The sequence below is a fragment of the Sinocyclocheilus grahami genome, unplaced genomic scaffold (assembly GCF_001515645.1).
Source record: "Sinocyclocheilus grahami isolate Dianchi unplaced genomic scaffold, SAMN03320097.WGS_v1.1 scaffold1927.1, whole genome shotgun sequence".
Taxonomy (NCBI): Eukaryota; Metazoa; Chordata; class Actinopteri; order Cypriniformes; family Cyprinidae; genus Sinocyclocheilus; species Sinocyclocheilus grahami.
This window is the reverse complement of record NW_015507106.1, coordinates 43671-61236: the sequence shown is the minus strand read 5'-3', so window position 1 is coordinate 61236 and position 17566 is coordinate 43671. Positions and strand designations below refer to the sequence as shown.

The following is a 17566-nucleotide window of genomic DNA, read 5'->3' as shown; positions in this document are numbered from 1 at the left end:
GGCGACCTCACCAGCGGGGAGCATTGTACTGGCTGTGAAAGCAGCAGAGAGGACTATAGGACCAAGCCTCGAGCCGATCTGTCTCCAAGCGTGAACATAAAATGCAGAGACTTGCCAAGCCCACTGCCTTTGATGTGCTTCAAAGCACTGTGAGCATTGCATGTGTGTGTGTGTGTGTGTGTGTGTGTGTGCAGGACACAGAACCAACACAACCAGCAAACAGACCAGCACTAACAGGGCTTATGGGGCTTTCTCGAAAGTCTCAGAAAGCTCAGCACCGTCACATAACACAGTAGAGTATGTAATTGCAAAGTGTTGGACTAAAAGACGAACAACAAAATGGTTTATAAGAAATCGAAGGTGCACAATAGGACCTGGGAAGATGCAGTAGGATGTGACTTCAAAGCAACTGATTTAAAAGGATTGTTCATCCAAAAATGAAAGTGCTGTCTTCGTCCCAGGGTCAATGGGTTGTGCTCCACAGAAGAAAGAAATGCGTACAGGTTTGGAATGACATGAGGAATTTCATTTTTGGGAGAACTATCCCTTTAGGATTGGAAAAATTACTAGTTGTCTAATAGTTGTCGCTGGACATTCCAGATATTCATTTCCTCTGTGCTCCCGCTACACGTGATTGGCGTTGTGATTAATGGTAGAGGGATTTGTGCTGCTAAACCACTGGACAGGCTTATATATCTACCCTCCATACACTGATTACTCCATAACTCCAATGGCAATTTCAATCTGGTTTTGAACCCCGTCTCGTTCTGCTGGCTCGTAGTGGCTGAAATTCTGCACCAAGGCTGAATTTCGGGAAAGAGACTTCAGATACAGTACTAGGGACCACTTAGGCCTATATAAAAGCATCTAAAAAGCAGCATGTCATGGGACCTTTAAGAAGGCATTTGTGACGTCAGCTAAAAGAAAAGGTAAAAGATATCTTAAATAACACCAGGAACATGCATAAAAAGTAAATATGGTCAATTTTGATTCCATGCTGACTTTAAGTTTGTGACCTGCCTGTGTCGCCTCACCAGCGGGGAGCGTTGTGCTTGCTGTGAAAGCAGCTGAGAGGACTATAGGACCAAGCCTCGAGCCGATCTGTCTCCAAGCGTGAACATAAAATGCAGAGACTTGCCAAGCCCACTGCCTTTGATGTGCTTCAAAGCACTGTGAGCATTGCATGTGTGTGTGTGTGTGTGTGTGTGTGTGTGCAGGACACAGAACCAACACAACCAGCAAACAGACCAGCACTAACAGGGCTTATGGGGCTTTCTCGAAAGTCTCAGAAAGCTCAGCACCGTCACAGAACACAGTAGAGTATGTAATTGCAAAGTGTTGGACTAAAAGACGAACAACAAAATGGTTTATAAGAAATCGAAGGTGCACAATAGGACCTGGGAAGATGCAGTAAGATGTGACTTCAAAGCAACGGATTTAAAATGATTGTTCATCCAAAAATGAAAGTTCTGTCATCATCCCAGGGTCAATGGGGTCTGATGTTGTCTGGACCCCAGTGTTCTTTAAAATATATTTTATTGTGTTCTACAGAAGAAAGAAATGCGCACAGGTTTGGAATGACATGAGGATGAGTAAATAATGACAGGAATTTCATTGGATTGGAAAAATGAATAGTTATCCAAGATTCTCTGCAGGACACAGAACCAACACAACCAGCACTAACAGGGCTTATGGGGCTTTCTCGAAAGTCTCAGAAAGCTCAGCACCGTCACAGAACACAGTAGAGTATGTAATTGCAAAGTGTTGGACTAAAAGACGAACAACAAAATGGTTTATAAGAAATCGAAGGTGCACAATAGGACCTGGGAAGATGCAGTAAGATGTGACTTCAAAGCAACGGATTTAAAATGATTGTTCATCCAAAAATGAAAGTTCTGTCATCATCCCAGGGTCAATGGGGTCTGATGTTGTCTGGACCCCAGTGTTCTTTAAAATATATTTTATTGTGTTCTACAGAAGAAAGAAATGCGCACAGGTTTGGAGTGACATGAGGATGAGTAAATAATGACAGGAATTTCATTGGATTGGAAAAATGAATAGTTGTCCAAGATTCTCTGGATGTTCCAGATATTCATTTCCTCTGCGCTTCCGCTACACGTGATTGGCGTTGTGATTAATGGTAGAGGGATTTGTGCTGCTAAACCACTGGACAGGCTTATATATCTACCCTCCATGCACTGATTACTCCATAACTCCAATGGCAATTTCAATCTGGTTTTGAACCCCGTCTCGTTCTGTTTTCAGCGCAAGATAAATCTTCTTCATTACAAAGACTGATGGCAAAAGGTTTTCTGAAAGTACACAAAGTCCTAACACCATTTCAGTTTCCACCGGTGGTTTATCTGTCTGCTAGACTGCTACTCGATTTCCATGGAAACAATTTCCATGTATTCTATGCTGACATACAAACCCAGTCCGCTGAGCATTTGCTGTCAATATCTGTGCAGGTTTCTCGTGTATGTTGGAGTGAAAGGGTAATGGCTTTTTCACTGCACAAATACAAACATTAGGATTACCTGCGCTAGGAAGCGAACTACCCTTGTAAATAAGAGGCGTGCTTCCTTGTATTGAATGCGTACTTTTAGTGTACTTCAATTTTTTAAAGTATATTTTTTTAAATACTGGACTTTCAGATAATATAATGAAATAAAAGGGCACTTAAAGTACACATTAATGACTGTATTTCTTAAGACACACTTAAGTACACTTTTAAAAAGTGTACTTTGTAGTAATGTCATGTTAAAAAGTTTATTAACAAAGCACATTCAAAGTACTTGACTTTGACTGTAGTGGGTTACTTAATGTTATATTTAAAGTAGACTTCATCATTACAAATGTGTAATCACAAATATATATTTAAATACATGACGTACAAGTTTTAATAGAAATGACCATGTATAGTTTAATTTACCATAAAGGTTTAAATGTCAGTACATCCAGCAGCAGTACACTTTAACCATCTTTCATAGACAATAGAAGTAATTATGAAACTACACAAAGATGTACTTAAGTGTGTTAAAATCCACTCTTAACTAATTGCATTTAATATGCATTTATAATACAATTTCATTTAATGTGCTTAAATACCACACATTTAAGTGTGCAAAAACAATACATTCAGTTAAGCACTTACTGTAAGTATACTATTTTAAAGTATATTATTTCTGTAAAAATGTACTTAAAAAAAACATATACTTTGTGTATAATGGCTTTCAATATTCCCATACTCAATTTTATACCACAATAACAAACATTATATATAATAGCTTATAAATATGTCATTTTGATATATAAACAACAAAGAGGAAATAGGTTTGAACATTTTTTATTAAACGTGAGTGATGATTTTCTGTGAAAGAGCTGATGTTACAATACTAAGGTGTTATCAGTGGTTGCCAGAAGATTGTTATATGGTTACCAAGAGTGTTTTGTGTGTGTGTGTGTGTGTGTGTGTGTTGCTATGCAGTTATTCGGAGTGTTGCTAGGTGCCTAAGTATAAAAATTCCCATCCCCAAGGCTCTATACAGCTTGGGTCCCTCTGTGAATATAAGTCTGTAGGATTCTTTTTCTCAGCCATTATATTGTCCACTAGGGCTGTCAAAAAAAAAAAAATCTAATTTAGAATATTCATCGAATTTAAAATAAAAATCCACAATTTTATGTGTGCGTTAACGAGGCAGCATTATCAGTGGCGCACGAGATGCGATGACTTTGTATTAAACTATGCATACATACATGATGCTGTTTTGTTTATAGTTGTTTAAGCAACTTAATTATAATTGGTTTATAAACATTATTTTAAACATTATGCACTTTTTTCACAGATAGTCGTGTTATCTTATGCTTTGAATAAACGTGCATTAGTAATATTTTGCTCGATGCGCTCTCTTGTGGCCTCAGGAGAGAAGCCAAAAGCTTTTCTTCACCCTAACTGAAATTATGCATTTTAAATTCGAATAGAATTCGAATTTTGATCATATTTAAGTAAAAAAAATCGAATTTAGTTTTTCAGCCATTTTGACAGCCCTATTGTCCACCAGGCAAAATCTCAAGTCAGATCGATTCAGAAAGTAGCAGCACATCTCTACACAACAAGCTGCACAACTTGACCTGTCATTCATGTCAAAAATTATGTTTACAGGTTGCTTGAATCCTTAATCCTAAATATGAGCAATAGTGATGCTTAAGGTTGTACAGGAGTTTTCATTCTTTCACTGGAATCATTTCTCAATGGCTGCAGATTGTAGTTGTACAGCTTATGCAGCTATACAGCATATATGTAAATATTAAGTGCTAGTGCTCACCTCTGAAGGAGTTAGATGGATATTTACAGTGCGAGTGTTAAGTGCGGCGGCCGTGAGAACCCATACAGCATTGATTAAGCTGTTTGCTGATGATTATTACCTTTAAATGGCTAAGCACAGGAATTTGGCAGCCACTCCATCTCTGGCAGCATTGCTTTTTCTGTAGAAGCTGGAGGAGGAGAGACAGAGAAATAAACAGTGAGCACAAGATGATAAGGAACAGGTCAACAAAGCACCGGGCTCAGCACATTGGCAATGGAGAACTGCATGAAGAAAGCTCTGGTACAACATGCCACATTTACTCAAGAGATGAGAAACTGTGTGGGCTGTTGTCTGTATGTCCACTGGAAAGACGTGCTTTGAAAACGACATCCAGCCACTGCTAATTATACTCTTATTGGGCATCTATCTATCTATCTATCTATCTATCTATCTATCTATCTATCTATCTATCTATCTATCTATCTATGTATCTATCTATCTATCTATCTATCTATCTATCTATCTATCTATCTATCTATCTATCTATCTATCTAATTGTGTTTGTGCAAATGTGAGCTGGGGCTTTTGGGAGTTGTAGTTGTCATGAGTGTTTGTCTAAAGGGAGTAGCTGCCACTGACGGCTTCAGTTCGGGATGAACAGGTGTGCAACTCCCTAGCAACTACTAAAACTCTTCAGAAACTGCCTAGCAACCACACAGTGAATACTTCCAAACTATATAGTTGGCAAAAAAAAAAAAAAACGGTACAACAAAATAGTATGTTCAAATTCATAGTTTTCAGAAAACAGTAGAGTACTTCCGCATTGGATTGTGAAGTGCGCATTCAGTGGACACTTTACTATCCCACGAGGCCACGGGAGAGGAAATTATGAATGGCAGTAAAGTGACGAAACTGATGCTGTTAGGTCACATGACGGTAACAACATGGCGGTTGTAGTACGTCCGAATTTCATTCATACTACACTAAGTAGAACATGCTCTTTTTTTTGAACGGTTGTGAAGTTCAAATTCTACCTACTCGGACAAGTGATTTCGGATGCAACGGAGGTTTAATTTTAGTTCTAAACTGTTCAGTATTTCATTTCGGAAATGCTTTTGATGTTTTCTCTTTGGAGAACGACTCTTATGCGCGTATCTGTACCAAACTCATACTACGACTCCAGTTAATTTCAGGGATTCCCTTTGTTTACATAATGTGGTTGTCACTCTCTTTCATAAGTAAATTGTATATAAACTGAAATAAGCACTCTATACATTTGTTTTCTGCTGAATGTGTCCTGTCAGATCAAGACTTTCTTATAACTGACACAGTCCTCCTTTCATCTTTGTTGTCAATCGTCCATCCTTGAGATGGGAAGCAGAATGAGCTAGTTTTGTGCAGGGGGTTCAAAGTGTTTGATGAGTAGCCAAAAAAAGCTTTCCGGCAGCTCCCCCTCTCTCTCTCTCTCTCTCTCTCTCTCTCTCTCTCTCTCTCTCTCTTTCACACACACACACACACACACGCATACAGAGACATTTTCAAATTTCCACAGATGGTGTCACTGAACAAGTGCTGTCATCCTGTCTCATTCGACACATTCTTCTCTATTAATGAGCACTGGCAGGCCTGAGGTGCCATCAAGACTGTAAATTAATTCAGAAATTTCATCAGACAGACTGTTATATTAGCAGAAATTCCATTGAGCATTCTTCGAGCTGGCCGTTATGAAATCTAATATCTCACGACATTCTAATTTTATGTCACAACATTCATAATGCCTTTTATACTGTATTCCCACATATGCTAAACCAGGGGTGCCCAAACTCGGTCCTGGAGGGCCGGTGTCCTGCAGAGTTTAGCTCCAACCCTAATTAAAAGCACCTGAAGCAGCTAATCAAGGTCTTACTAAGCATACTAGAAACTTCCAGGCAGGTGTGTTGAGGCAAGCTGGAGCTAAACTGTGCAGGACACCGGCCCTCCAGGACTGAGTTTGGGCACCCCTGTGCTAAACCAACAGATGTTTAGAGAAATAACAGTATGCAAAACTACAGCTACTACTACAAAACTTTTGTAAAAGTTTGCATATCCAAAAGTGCACAATTTCAGTGTGTTGGTTATAGGCAGATTCTTGAAATATTTTTATATTGGACCAATAAATGGGTCTACTTGATCAGTTAATAGAAGCGGTCTTTCAGACTGGTGTCAGCTCTACTGCTTTGTCAATGAATAATGCACATTTTCTAATATTGTATATTGCACTGTATAAAATACATGTTTATGTAATGTAAACAATTTTGTTTACATCTTTCATAGTATTATATGCATTTACTAAATGGTTTTTATTATGCATAATTACATGCAACTAACCCCAACCCTATAGTTAAGTAAATGTTGATAATTACTATTACTCGGTAGTCGGTACTTAATTGTATAATTACATTGTCACAAAGACATCTTAAAATCAGGTCAATCAAATGTTATTACTATATTGGAATTATATTGGCCATTGTAAACCTTTTCTAAAAATATTATGTCGCTTAAAAAAATTATACAACAGCTTCAACAAGCTTCATATTTTAAATATCATTCATGCCTGCAGCACAAACGGTATCAGACTCTAATGAACAGCACTTTAGTCTGCTTTTGTACTATTTGTTGTGCATTTTGACTACATACCCTGTACTTACTTTATGAATTATGTTTTGTTCTTACACTTCTCTTGTATTCAGCTCATTTGTTGAAGCCATATAGTGCATGTTTGCCAAAAACGATGAAGTATGGCGTTATGCAACAGGCTGCTTTTGGAGAGGTTTCGTGGTGCGGAAGTAAATAGCCCTATGGAACAATGCGATTTTAGATTTACAAAGGGGATCGGTCAGGGTCTGTGTGCTCTGATCTTTTGTTCTGCTCAGTTCCTCTCATACGTTCTCATTTCGGATACAGCCTGTGATGTCGTACACATGAAAGAGCCTCCACACAACAGAAAGAAGATCAGTGAACTGCAGGATGCACGAGGTTATATAAGGACTTGTTTAGGAAGCCCCGCAATCTCTGTAACTTTGATGTCAGCGATAAAGTGTGTGTCCAATGCAATCATGTTCCAAAGGTGTGAAATAGATTATTTTAGAGTGTTGTATCATGTACTTCAACAATCTACCCTTCTTTTCCACTTTCCTACCTTTAGATTTCTAAATCAACACTGTTCTCGTGGAAACTGGTCCCTCCATCTCTGGAATAATGAGCTCCTCGCCCCACATGTCCCGTTCCTCCATTGACGTCCTGGAAGAGCTGCAGCTCATCACTGCTGAGAACCTGGAGAAGCTGGACTTTAATAAATACTATGAGGTCATTAGGGAGCTTGGCAAGGGCACCTATGGCAAGGTGGACCTGGTCATCCACAAGAACAGAGGTAGGTTGAAGGAGATGGACAGGATGGCTTGGCTTACAGGCCTTAGTCGGGTAGCATTGAATACATTTTGACAGCAATGAAACCAAGGCTGATTGGGTGTTCAACAACATGCCAATTGTTCAGCTGATGAAACATCTTTCTAAACCACTTTCAGTAGACAAAAACTCCATTAAAAGTTTAGAAAATTACATGCAACCTTTATATAGTGTATATATATATATATATATATATATATATATATGCTATTTTAAAGACTGATTAGTCTGTCCCTCAACCTCGTTTTCATCCATGTAAAATTCAATGTGGTGCATACCCTGACTAGGTCTCTTTGATAGAGTTGTATGTTATTTAAACATTATATATATATCTTGACTCTGATTATTTCATATCTTTCACCTAAATATTAATTGATGTGTAGGACAAACAATTGGTATATGAAAGAGAGAATTTTCCCATTCAAGCTGACAAAGAATGTTTGTACACAAAAACGAAAACCACCTACACATACAAACACACACAGGCACACATTTCTCTCCGTCCTGTGGATTAATGCATTATTTATCAGTCATCTGTCATGTTTTCAAGATCCTGTAGATCAAACGATTACTGCAGCTCACAGCTATTACGTGTGCTTTCACACTAGAGCTTTTGAAGTGGACACGAGTCCATCTGACATTGGAAGTTTAGTTCGTTTATAGTGCAAAAATGGTTTCATGAACCCGAGTCTGCTGAATAGGTGTATATATATATATATATATATATATATATATATATATATATATATATATATATGCTATTTTAAAGACTGATAAGTCTGTCCCTCAACCTCGTTTTCATCCATGTAAAATTCAATGTGGTGCATACCCTGACTAGGTCTCTTTGATAGAGTTGTATGTTATTTAAACATTATATATATATTTCTTGACTCTGATTATTTAATATCTTTCACCTAAATATTAATTGATGTGTAGGACAAACAATTGGTATATGAAAGAGAGAATTTTCCCATTCAAGCTGACTAAGAATGTTTGTACACAAAAACGAAAACCACCTACACATACAAACACACACAGGCACACATTTCTCTCCGTCCTGTGGATTAATGCATTATTTATCAGTCATCTGTCATGTTTTCAAGATCCTGTAGATCAAACGATTACTGCAGCTCACAGCTATTACGTGTGCTTTCACACTAGAGCTTTTGAAGTGGACACGAGTCCATCTGACATTGGAAGTTTAGTTCGTTTATAGTGCAAAAATGGTTTCATGAACCCGAGTCTGCTGAATAGGTGGTCTGGCATGCAGTTCGTATGAACTCCAGTATGGTTCAGCAGACAAACGCAAGTGCCATTCTCTATGTAGCATTTTGATGGCATCTCCAAAGGGACAAATTCTTCAATAACACAGTGAAACTTGCCGTAGCTTCAGCTGTAAACAGATGCCGCTAGTATTAATGGTTTGCTAACACACACACACACACACAAAACTGCAGTTCAAGAACCAAAAGTACAACACAAAGACCTGCTGGGATGGAATAAAACTCAATAGCCTTACTTACTTCTCCCATGAAAAAATAGCTGATGAATCTAGTCAACCAGTGCTGATGGATGACCAAGTAAGTCTTGCTGGTTTTGCTAATCAAGAAACCTTGTTGGAAAACCAGCAGCCTATTCTGAAAGACAACATACTGAACGATGGTGACGATCATGAAGGCATACCTAAAAAAACAGCCTTCTCCCAGTTACATTTTCAGCCTCTTTTCAAGATGTCCACAAGTTCCGATCAACACATCATGTTTACATTTCTTCTTGGACGTGTAGTGATGCTCTCCAGCCTCTAAAGTGCCCCGTTTGGCTTGTGTATCCTCCAGATTTCAAAGAGATGCAAAACACACCATCTGTCAGCATCCAAAATCCCCATCCATCTACACCTCATTTATTATTCACAGAATTACCGGCCATACTAAGAGGATGGATGCTGCAGTGCACTGTGGGGGCAGTTCCAGGAATCCACAATCCTGCTGGCCTCAGCACAACTCGTGTGCTGTCATAACATTTACATTTCAGGATATCTGCTCCAATACCTGACAGTTATTGCATGTACTGTATATTATGGGATGCCCCTCAGAGGAAGAATGTGTTTACCAGCTAGGATATCACTAGAGGAGTAAATTGAATTTGTGTTTGCCGTTTTCCATTTGTATTTTGCTTTAAGCGTTCCTCTGATCTTGACGGTTTCATAATGTCTGTGGGACTACTCAGACTGTAATTAAATGCTGAAACCCGGAGGTCACAATCACAGCAGATGTTTCAATCTATATGCCAGTGTAATCTTAAAAGTTGCCAAAATGAACTTTTAGCATTTATTTACATTTAAAATGTACAGTTTGTCTCTTCCAGAAAATATAGAACACAGTATCCACTGCTCAGGGTCGTATACCGCTTCTATTCTCTATAAATGAGAATGACCCCACTCTTTAATACTGCATTTCATCCAAATGTGGGATACTCCTACGTCTGACTTGTGACCATTACAATGTTCTGTTGCCCGATGCATGTAAAGAAACTACACATGTCTTTGCTATCGCTAACACGGACATCTCCTAGCAACAAAACTGCAGAGGATAAACGATGCATTTGTTCAGCAGGTGTACTGTTATCAGCAGAGAGGATCATTTACCGTGGTTTACACAGCAGTTCATGCAAACGTTTGCTGAACAGGTTATATTATAATGCAATGTAGGAACTTTGACTCATTGGTGCATTTCATTAGCTTAAAAGTGAATATTTATCATTAACTGATGTCATACACATGCAACTTGGTGAAATGAGAGTTGTGGATTTCTGCACAATTTCCCAAGTTGAAAGTCTGCGTTAAAGTGGTGTTAAATAACACTTTCCACAAAGTGGTACACAACTGATGATGTGTCACACTGGTGTGAAGATCTGGTTTTGGCTTTTCCTCTTTTTTCTCCTTGGCGGCTGTGGTGTTAATTGTTGTAGAGCTGGAAAATTGTTGTGTTTTTTCCCCAGGAGTGCCCACCTAAGTAGACTTATCTTCGTCAACATAGTCAAGGCTAGTTGTGTTGTGAATTGGGTAACACTTTATTTTAAGGTGTGCTTGCTACCCATGTACTTACTATTACAATAACAATAAATTATCCATAATTACATGCAAGTAACACTAAGCCAAACCCTAACCCTAACCATACAGTAGGCATATGTAGTTAATACATTTTTACTCAGTACTTAAATGTTTAATTAGACTGTAACAAGGACACCTTAAAATAAACTGTAACCCTGAATTGTTAGGGATTGTAACACCTAGCCCTATTAAGTAAACTAAAAGTTCCAACCGCAACCAATTATTATTTATAAAATCATGATTTACTAGGTTCTGATTAATTGAAAAGCCTTTTGGCTATGTAAAAAAGTACAACCCTTTGATATATGTATATATAGGAAATATGTCAACAAAGGGAAGAATGTGGTATCTTTAATTTCACAGAGAACTACTCTGTAGCATACCAGCATTCTAGAAGAAATGTATACGTATGTAAAGTTGAGATTGCATTCTGTGCTCACGGTTCCCCATAAGGTTCCACCTACTGCAGTCCCAGATTGCCCCATCTGCCTGAGCAAGTGCAACTGTCGGCTGTGCTTATAATGAAGGTCCTTTGTGAAGGCCTTTAGCGTAGCTACACAGCTTCTGCTATCTGTTGTGTTATGTAATAACAAAGTTGGGGGCGGGGGTTCCTCTTGCCATTTGACCTTCCTTTCAATTGCTCAGCAGCTGCTAACCCTCTGCAGTGTGTTATGCAAAAGACCTCAGTAGTGACTCTCAGGCAAAATCTCTTCAAAATGTCTTTTTGTTCAAGATGTTGACGAGACAATGTGAACGACAATCACAGTTTGTGTCATTTAGGGGTGAGTAAATCTGAAAGATGATGCCTCAGTAATAGACTGCCAGTAAACAAAATGTGCCACGACAGTCTCTGTGAATGGATGTTCAGAAATCACTGGAGAAATTGATGGAAATTCAAAATCTAAAAGTACTGATTGTTTTACAGACAGAAAGTGGAATACACATCTCTGCACATGGATATCTAAGTTCTTCCCTAGATGCACCTAGTACCTTTTAAACATGATTCTGTTTATTGACGGGCTGTGGTTGGGACACCCTCCTGATTCTACTGATGGAAGTCATTTGATGCACTAATGCAGGGGTGGACAACATCGGTCCAGAGCCACAGTCCTGCAGAGTTTCACTCCAACCCTAATCAAACTCACCTGAACCAGCTAATCAAAGTCTAAGGCAGGGGTCCTCAACTCTGGACCTATGAGATCCACTTTCCTGCAGAGATTAGCTCCAACCTGGATTAAACACACCTACCTGCAACTTTGTAGCAATCCTGAAGACCCTGATTAGCTTGTTCAGGTGTGTTTGATTAGGGTTGGGGCTAAACTCTGCAGGAAAGTGGATCTTGAGGTCAAGAGTTGAGGACCTCTGGTCTAAGGGTTACCAGAAAGCTACAGGCAGGTGAGTTTTTATCAAGGTTGAAGCAAAACTCTGCAGGACTGTGGCTCTCCAGGACCAACGTTGACCACTAATGCAATAAAAAGTTTTACTGAAAGGAGTGCTGGGGGGATTAATGACGCTACATAATAGAATGAGTTTACTGCAGTTGAACAATGCAATTAATCAAACTTGTGTAGCTAGAAGCATTTGCATACTTTCATGGCCAAATACTTTCAATAAGCAAAAAACATTAAGGCAGAAACAACCAGAGGCGGACAGTAACTAAGTACATTTACTTGAGTATTGTACTTAAGTACACTTTTTGAGTATCTGTACTTTACTTGAGTATTATGTTTTCTGGGAACTTATGACTTTAACTTCACTACATTTGAAAGACAAATATTGTACTTTTCACTCCACTACATTTCTATCAAGATCCTCAAAGTAGAAAGTCGTTACTCTGTAGCAGCTTTGAAAGTCAGTAGGTGATTTTTTCTTCTCTAAAACGTGACTTTCTTTTTTCAGACAGTTTATCAGTAATCACTCTTGTAGGGCTACATGAAGTGATTTCCCTGCATTTTTTGAACACTGACTAGTTTTACTTGTAATGGAGTAATATTTGACCAGCAGTATCTGTACTTTCACTCAAGTAATGGAGTTGTGTACTTTGTCCGCCTCTGGAAACAACAGAAAATAGTGGAACTTGCTTCAGGTTTTCTTGAACCTTTCAAACTTGCTTTAGAATGTATTAGTCGAAAAGAGCCGTTCCCTTGTAAATTGATTTCCCACATTAATACATGACCTGACATTGTTTTGGTGTGACATTTAAAAGAGCATGTTCCGATCTTGCAAGTAGGCCATTAGCTCTGTGTCAGCGACAGAATAATCAGGAATGCATTAAAAGCCAAGAAATGTTAACCTCTACCTATCTCTTTTTATCTCCAGGCACGAAAATGGCCTTGAAATTCTTGCGGAAGAAAACCACTAAACTGAAGAGTTTCCTACGCGAGTACAGCATCTCTCTCTACCTGTCACCCTGTCCTTTCATCATCAACATGTATGGCATTGCCTTCGAAACTGACGAATACTACATCTTCGCTCAAGAGTATGCACTGGCAGGCGATCTCTTTGACATCATTCCTCCCCAGGTGAGACAACAAGAACTCAAATCTCTACTTAACAGATATATATTCATACTGTGCTACTTTGCACATATGCTTATGCAGTTGTTTGAGTCCTAAAAGAAAACATTAAAATGATTCTCATCTAAATTGAAAACTAGGTTGTAACATTGTAATAAAAAAATGCACTTTTAAAGAAAACTTAAGCTGTGTAACGGGATATAAAACTCTCTATTATGATTCTGTTGGTTGTTCTGGGTGGTCGGAGTTTCTGCAACACAATATTACGTAACTTATTACACGTTACGCAGCAGTTTCAGAGTGAAATGTCTAGTGAGTGGCACTAAAATGCGCATACAATTGTGGACATGTTTTTATTATGTAGGCACGTATTGCGGCAGTTCAGAATTTTTTCGGAAAATATCACACCCCCCCCCTACACCAAATCCAAACCTAAACCTACCCGATACTGCCAACAAAAGTGAAAGTGATTTAAAAACTAATTCGCTGATTATTTTAACTTCCTTCTGCACGGGTTTGAGCTGTTTTGCCAATTCGAAGTTTCACTGGAGTGCTTCACCTCACAAGTGCAACACCATATCACGTAAGCCACCGAGCAAACCTACTGCATTATAAAACCCATACATATGAAGCTGTGTATGTGACACTAATGTTCAAAAGTATTACTTTTCAAATCTTGCAGCATATTAGAATATTTTGAAGTCATAAAATAATATTGTGCAGGGAATTGTGTGAAAATTAGGCAATAAAAGTTGTCAGAGTTTTCTGCCTCTAGTGTTCATTTCAACTGGAAATACATGTACGTTTCATAAATGTCCGTTTTTTTAATTTTGCAGAAACGTAGGCAGAGGCACGCATTTCCAGTGAGCCTGGGTATTGCTAGGTATTTGCTACAGTGCTTAACCTTATCTGGTTTCCAAAACTCGCCAGTACTGTTCCAGAAGCCTGAGGTCTTGCTTTCCCACCACAGACACACCTCTCACTAAATCTGTTCCATTCAGTGATTGCCTGAGAGGAGCAGCGTATTCAGTTGAGGATGTGCACAGTGTTCATCACACGGAAATAACTGAGGACTTTATGTTCCCTGCAAACTTGTTGCTGCATTGCAGAAAGCCTTTATTTTATGGTGATCAGGTTTTCTGTTGCGGGGGCTCATCATGCTTCAGATTTTACTGTCTGTGAGAATTACGATAGCACCCATTATGTAACCACATGGCATTTCGTCGTAGCGTCTAATTACGTATTCTTTCCGCTCTCCTGTGCGTAGGTTGGACTGCCGGAGAACGTTGCCAAGCGGTGTGTGCACCAGGTGGCGATAGCACTGGATTACCTGCACTGCAAGAAGCTGGTGCATCGTGACATAAAGCCGGAGAACGTCCTCATCTTTGACAAGGAGTGCCGGAAGGTGAAACTGTCAGACTTTGGCATGACGCGGTGCGCTGGCTCTCCAGTGAAGCGGGTGAGTGGAACCATCCCGTACACGGCTCCAGAACTGTGCGACCCCAGCCGGCAAGAGGGCCTGTGTGTAGACTACAGCACTGATGTGTGGGCTTTCGGTGTACTTCTGTTCTGCATGCTCACTGGGAATTTCCCCTGGGAAAAAGCACTCCCGACTGACGCCTTCTACGAGGAGTTTGTGCGCTGGCAGCATCGGCGGAGGCGAGCCAGCGCGGTGCCTTCACAGTGGCGCCGTTTCACTGACGAGGCGCTCCGCATGTTCCGCTGCCTGCTGGCCATCGAGCAGGACCACCGATGCTCTGTCAAAGAGGTCTTCAGCTACTTCAACCACTGCTGGATGCTCGACACTGAGAACGGCAACACCACCCATGTCTCGGGCGGTAACGGCAACAACGGCACAGTGATGAATGGCCGTCAGGCTGAGCTTAGCTCTTCTTCCTCTGAAGAAGATGAGTTGGTGGACCGTTTGAAGCAGCAGAGCTTGTCGCCTGTATGTGGAGTAGCTAAAGGAGGCATCGTCATGGAGCCAGTGACGGCGCACTACTCCTCTACATCCTCGAACAGCCCTGCTTCCTCCACTGGTGGCTATGAGCGCATCTCCCGTGATAACAACGGCAACAATGGTCGAATCCTAGTCACGACACCGATTGAAATATGCGTGTAGACAGGTCACTGGCATTGACCAACCTTGCACATATATTTGGGATGACTAGATGACAATAAGGACTCAAGTCCTTGTGAAGCAAACGCGTCAGAAACGTTGGTAGCTGACGTACAAATGCTCAGCATCCCAAGAAGAGCAGACAGCTTGAAACTCTTCCTGATGATGAGTATCTCCGAGGGAATCTGTAAGACAATCACCAGAGTCTGCAGATTGTGTCTCAACCACGTTTTCCACGTATAATTAGACCAAAACGAAAGCAACTTTAGAAGAATAGAAAAAAACTCTGCGAAAATATGAAGCAATATGTTGATTTTGTTTTGTGCATAAGTGATTAAGTCAAAAAAGATTTAAAAAAAAAACTGATTTGGAACATGAGGGAAAAAACAGCAAAAAACATTTCATGTGGAGACTTACGTGGTTTCAGAAGAACAGTAGGAACTGTGTTGGTATTGTTTTGCGCTTGTGCAACCCTGTGGTCAGTGGATATGACTTTGGAAGCTTTATAAGTGTGTTGTGTGTTGTATTATTCATTTTGGTCTTGACCTTTTTGTTATTCATTTAATGTTGTAGCATTACAATGTTAAATTATAATTGGCTGAGAATCTGCACTGTCAAATCTCAGTTTGCTCACTATTAAACCGAAACTGGCAAGAAAACATCACTTGATTTCAGAAGACTGTTAGGGAGGTTTGAATGGTAGATTGAAAAACTCTTTTTTTCTTAAGTAACATATAGATGCAATCCATATACAGCCCTTCTTGCATTCAGAAACAGTTCTTTACAGGGCTGTGGGTGTACCACAAAATGCAAGAGTGATTTAGACATGATGGCTACCAGAAACACACTTCAAAAATCATTCAGCCACTGTGTGTTCATATATTAATACAGTAAAGAACGATACCACATTATGTACTCATGCAAAAATAAAAGTGTCGACGATGTTTGAAAGGGCATTATGCATGGGTATAACAGAAAACCAATGTAAGGAGATGGTATCTGTGCTACTTTTTAGAATTGTGCCAATTATTGTGTAGTAATATTTTAAATTAGCACAAGTTTGCATAACTTTTCATAAAGTTTCAGTGGAGTCAAAAAGGACAATGTGAAAGGACAAAAAAAAAAGTTATTTAATTCTTCATGTGCAGAATATGTAACTTATATGGCCGGGCCAACAGTGATGGGGCATTGCAAAACATATTGATGTGCTCACAGACAATAACCATGAAGAAGCTGAAAGACATTTTAACCCTGCAAAATGTATGAAGAAAACAAGTCAAATGTGAAAAGTTTTTTGTTAAAAGGACAAAAACAAAACAGACATTTTAATGTGTTGTGTTTTCCAGAAATATTTGCATGAATCAACATTGCTCTGGAGAAACATTGTAGAAATAAACACTAAAAGTACTGAACGATGTGGCTTTTGTGTCTTTTCTGAAGCAATGGTCCAACTGGTTTTCACATACGAATCGTCCTTTATGCTCGGCTAAGATTCCAGTTTTGATTTTTTTTTTTTATGCTCCAATGCAATATCTTTTTCATGCCCTACCATACTAATCTGATTTCTTATCATCCTGCTCCTGATATCTGAGGGCATTTCACTCTCTTTACCAGTAAAAAATCTTGAGTATTGCAGTCCTGTTCACATGTGTCACAAGATACATGTCTACTGGAAAAGAGATTCTATTGTAATTTGTTTATTTTAAAACATGTTGAGTTAAGCGATATTTGAATTCATGACCAATGCAGTTGTTGATTTCTATCGACCAATGAGCTGTGTACTTGCCCGAAAATGTTAAACATGATTAGTTTGACCTTTTTCCCATATTTTCAGGCAAAACCCTCTTTCTGCATTGATGCCATTAAAATGTAGCAGTGTATTCCGTCTAAGTACATTCGTTTTTAAGCAGCAGTGTCCATGAGTAAAGATGGCAGCATCCTGGTGATGCAACTACCATTGAAATTAATGGAAAAGCTATTGGATAGATCTCTACAGGTAATATAGAATATATAACTCTTTTAATAGATACAAATTTATTAGCTAAGTAAACATTTAAATGTTTGCATTTTT

At 39.2% G+C, this 17566-nt stretch overlaps 1 protein-coding gene across 3 annotated transcripts in view; it reads left to right on the top strand.

Annotated features, from left to right (window-relative positions):
- The window catches only part of unm_sa1261 (un-named sa1261), a 40019-nt gene that overhangs the window by 7324 nt on the left and 15129 nt on the right, over positions 1-17566 (top strand). For 2 of the 3 annotated variants that reach the window (XM_016259820.1, XM_016259819.1), the window contains exons 2-4: positions 7492-7716; positions 13180-13382; positions 14644-16406. In XM_016259820.1, the coding sequence (XP_016115306.1) occupies positions 7545-7716; positions 13180-13382; positions 14644-15498 (1230 nt within the window). In that variant the 5' untranslated portion in view covers positions 7492-7544 and the 3' untranslated portion in view covers positions 15499-16406. Of the gene's footprint in view, positions 1-7491; positions 7717-13179; positions 13383-14643; positions 16407-17566 lie in introns of those variants that run through there. The other variant, XR_001607499.1, reaches the window with a different exon arrangement.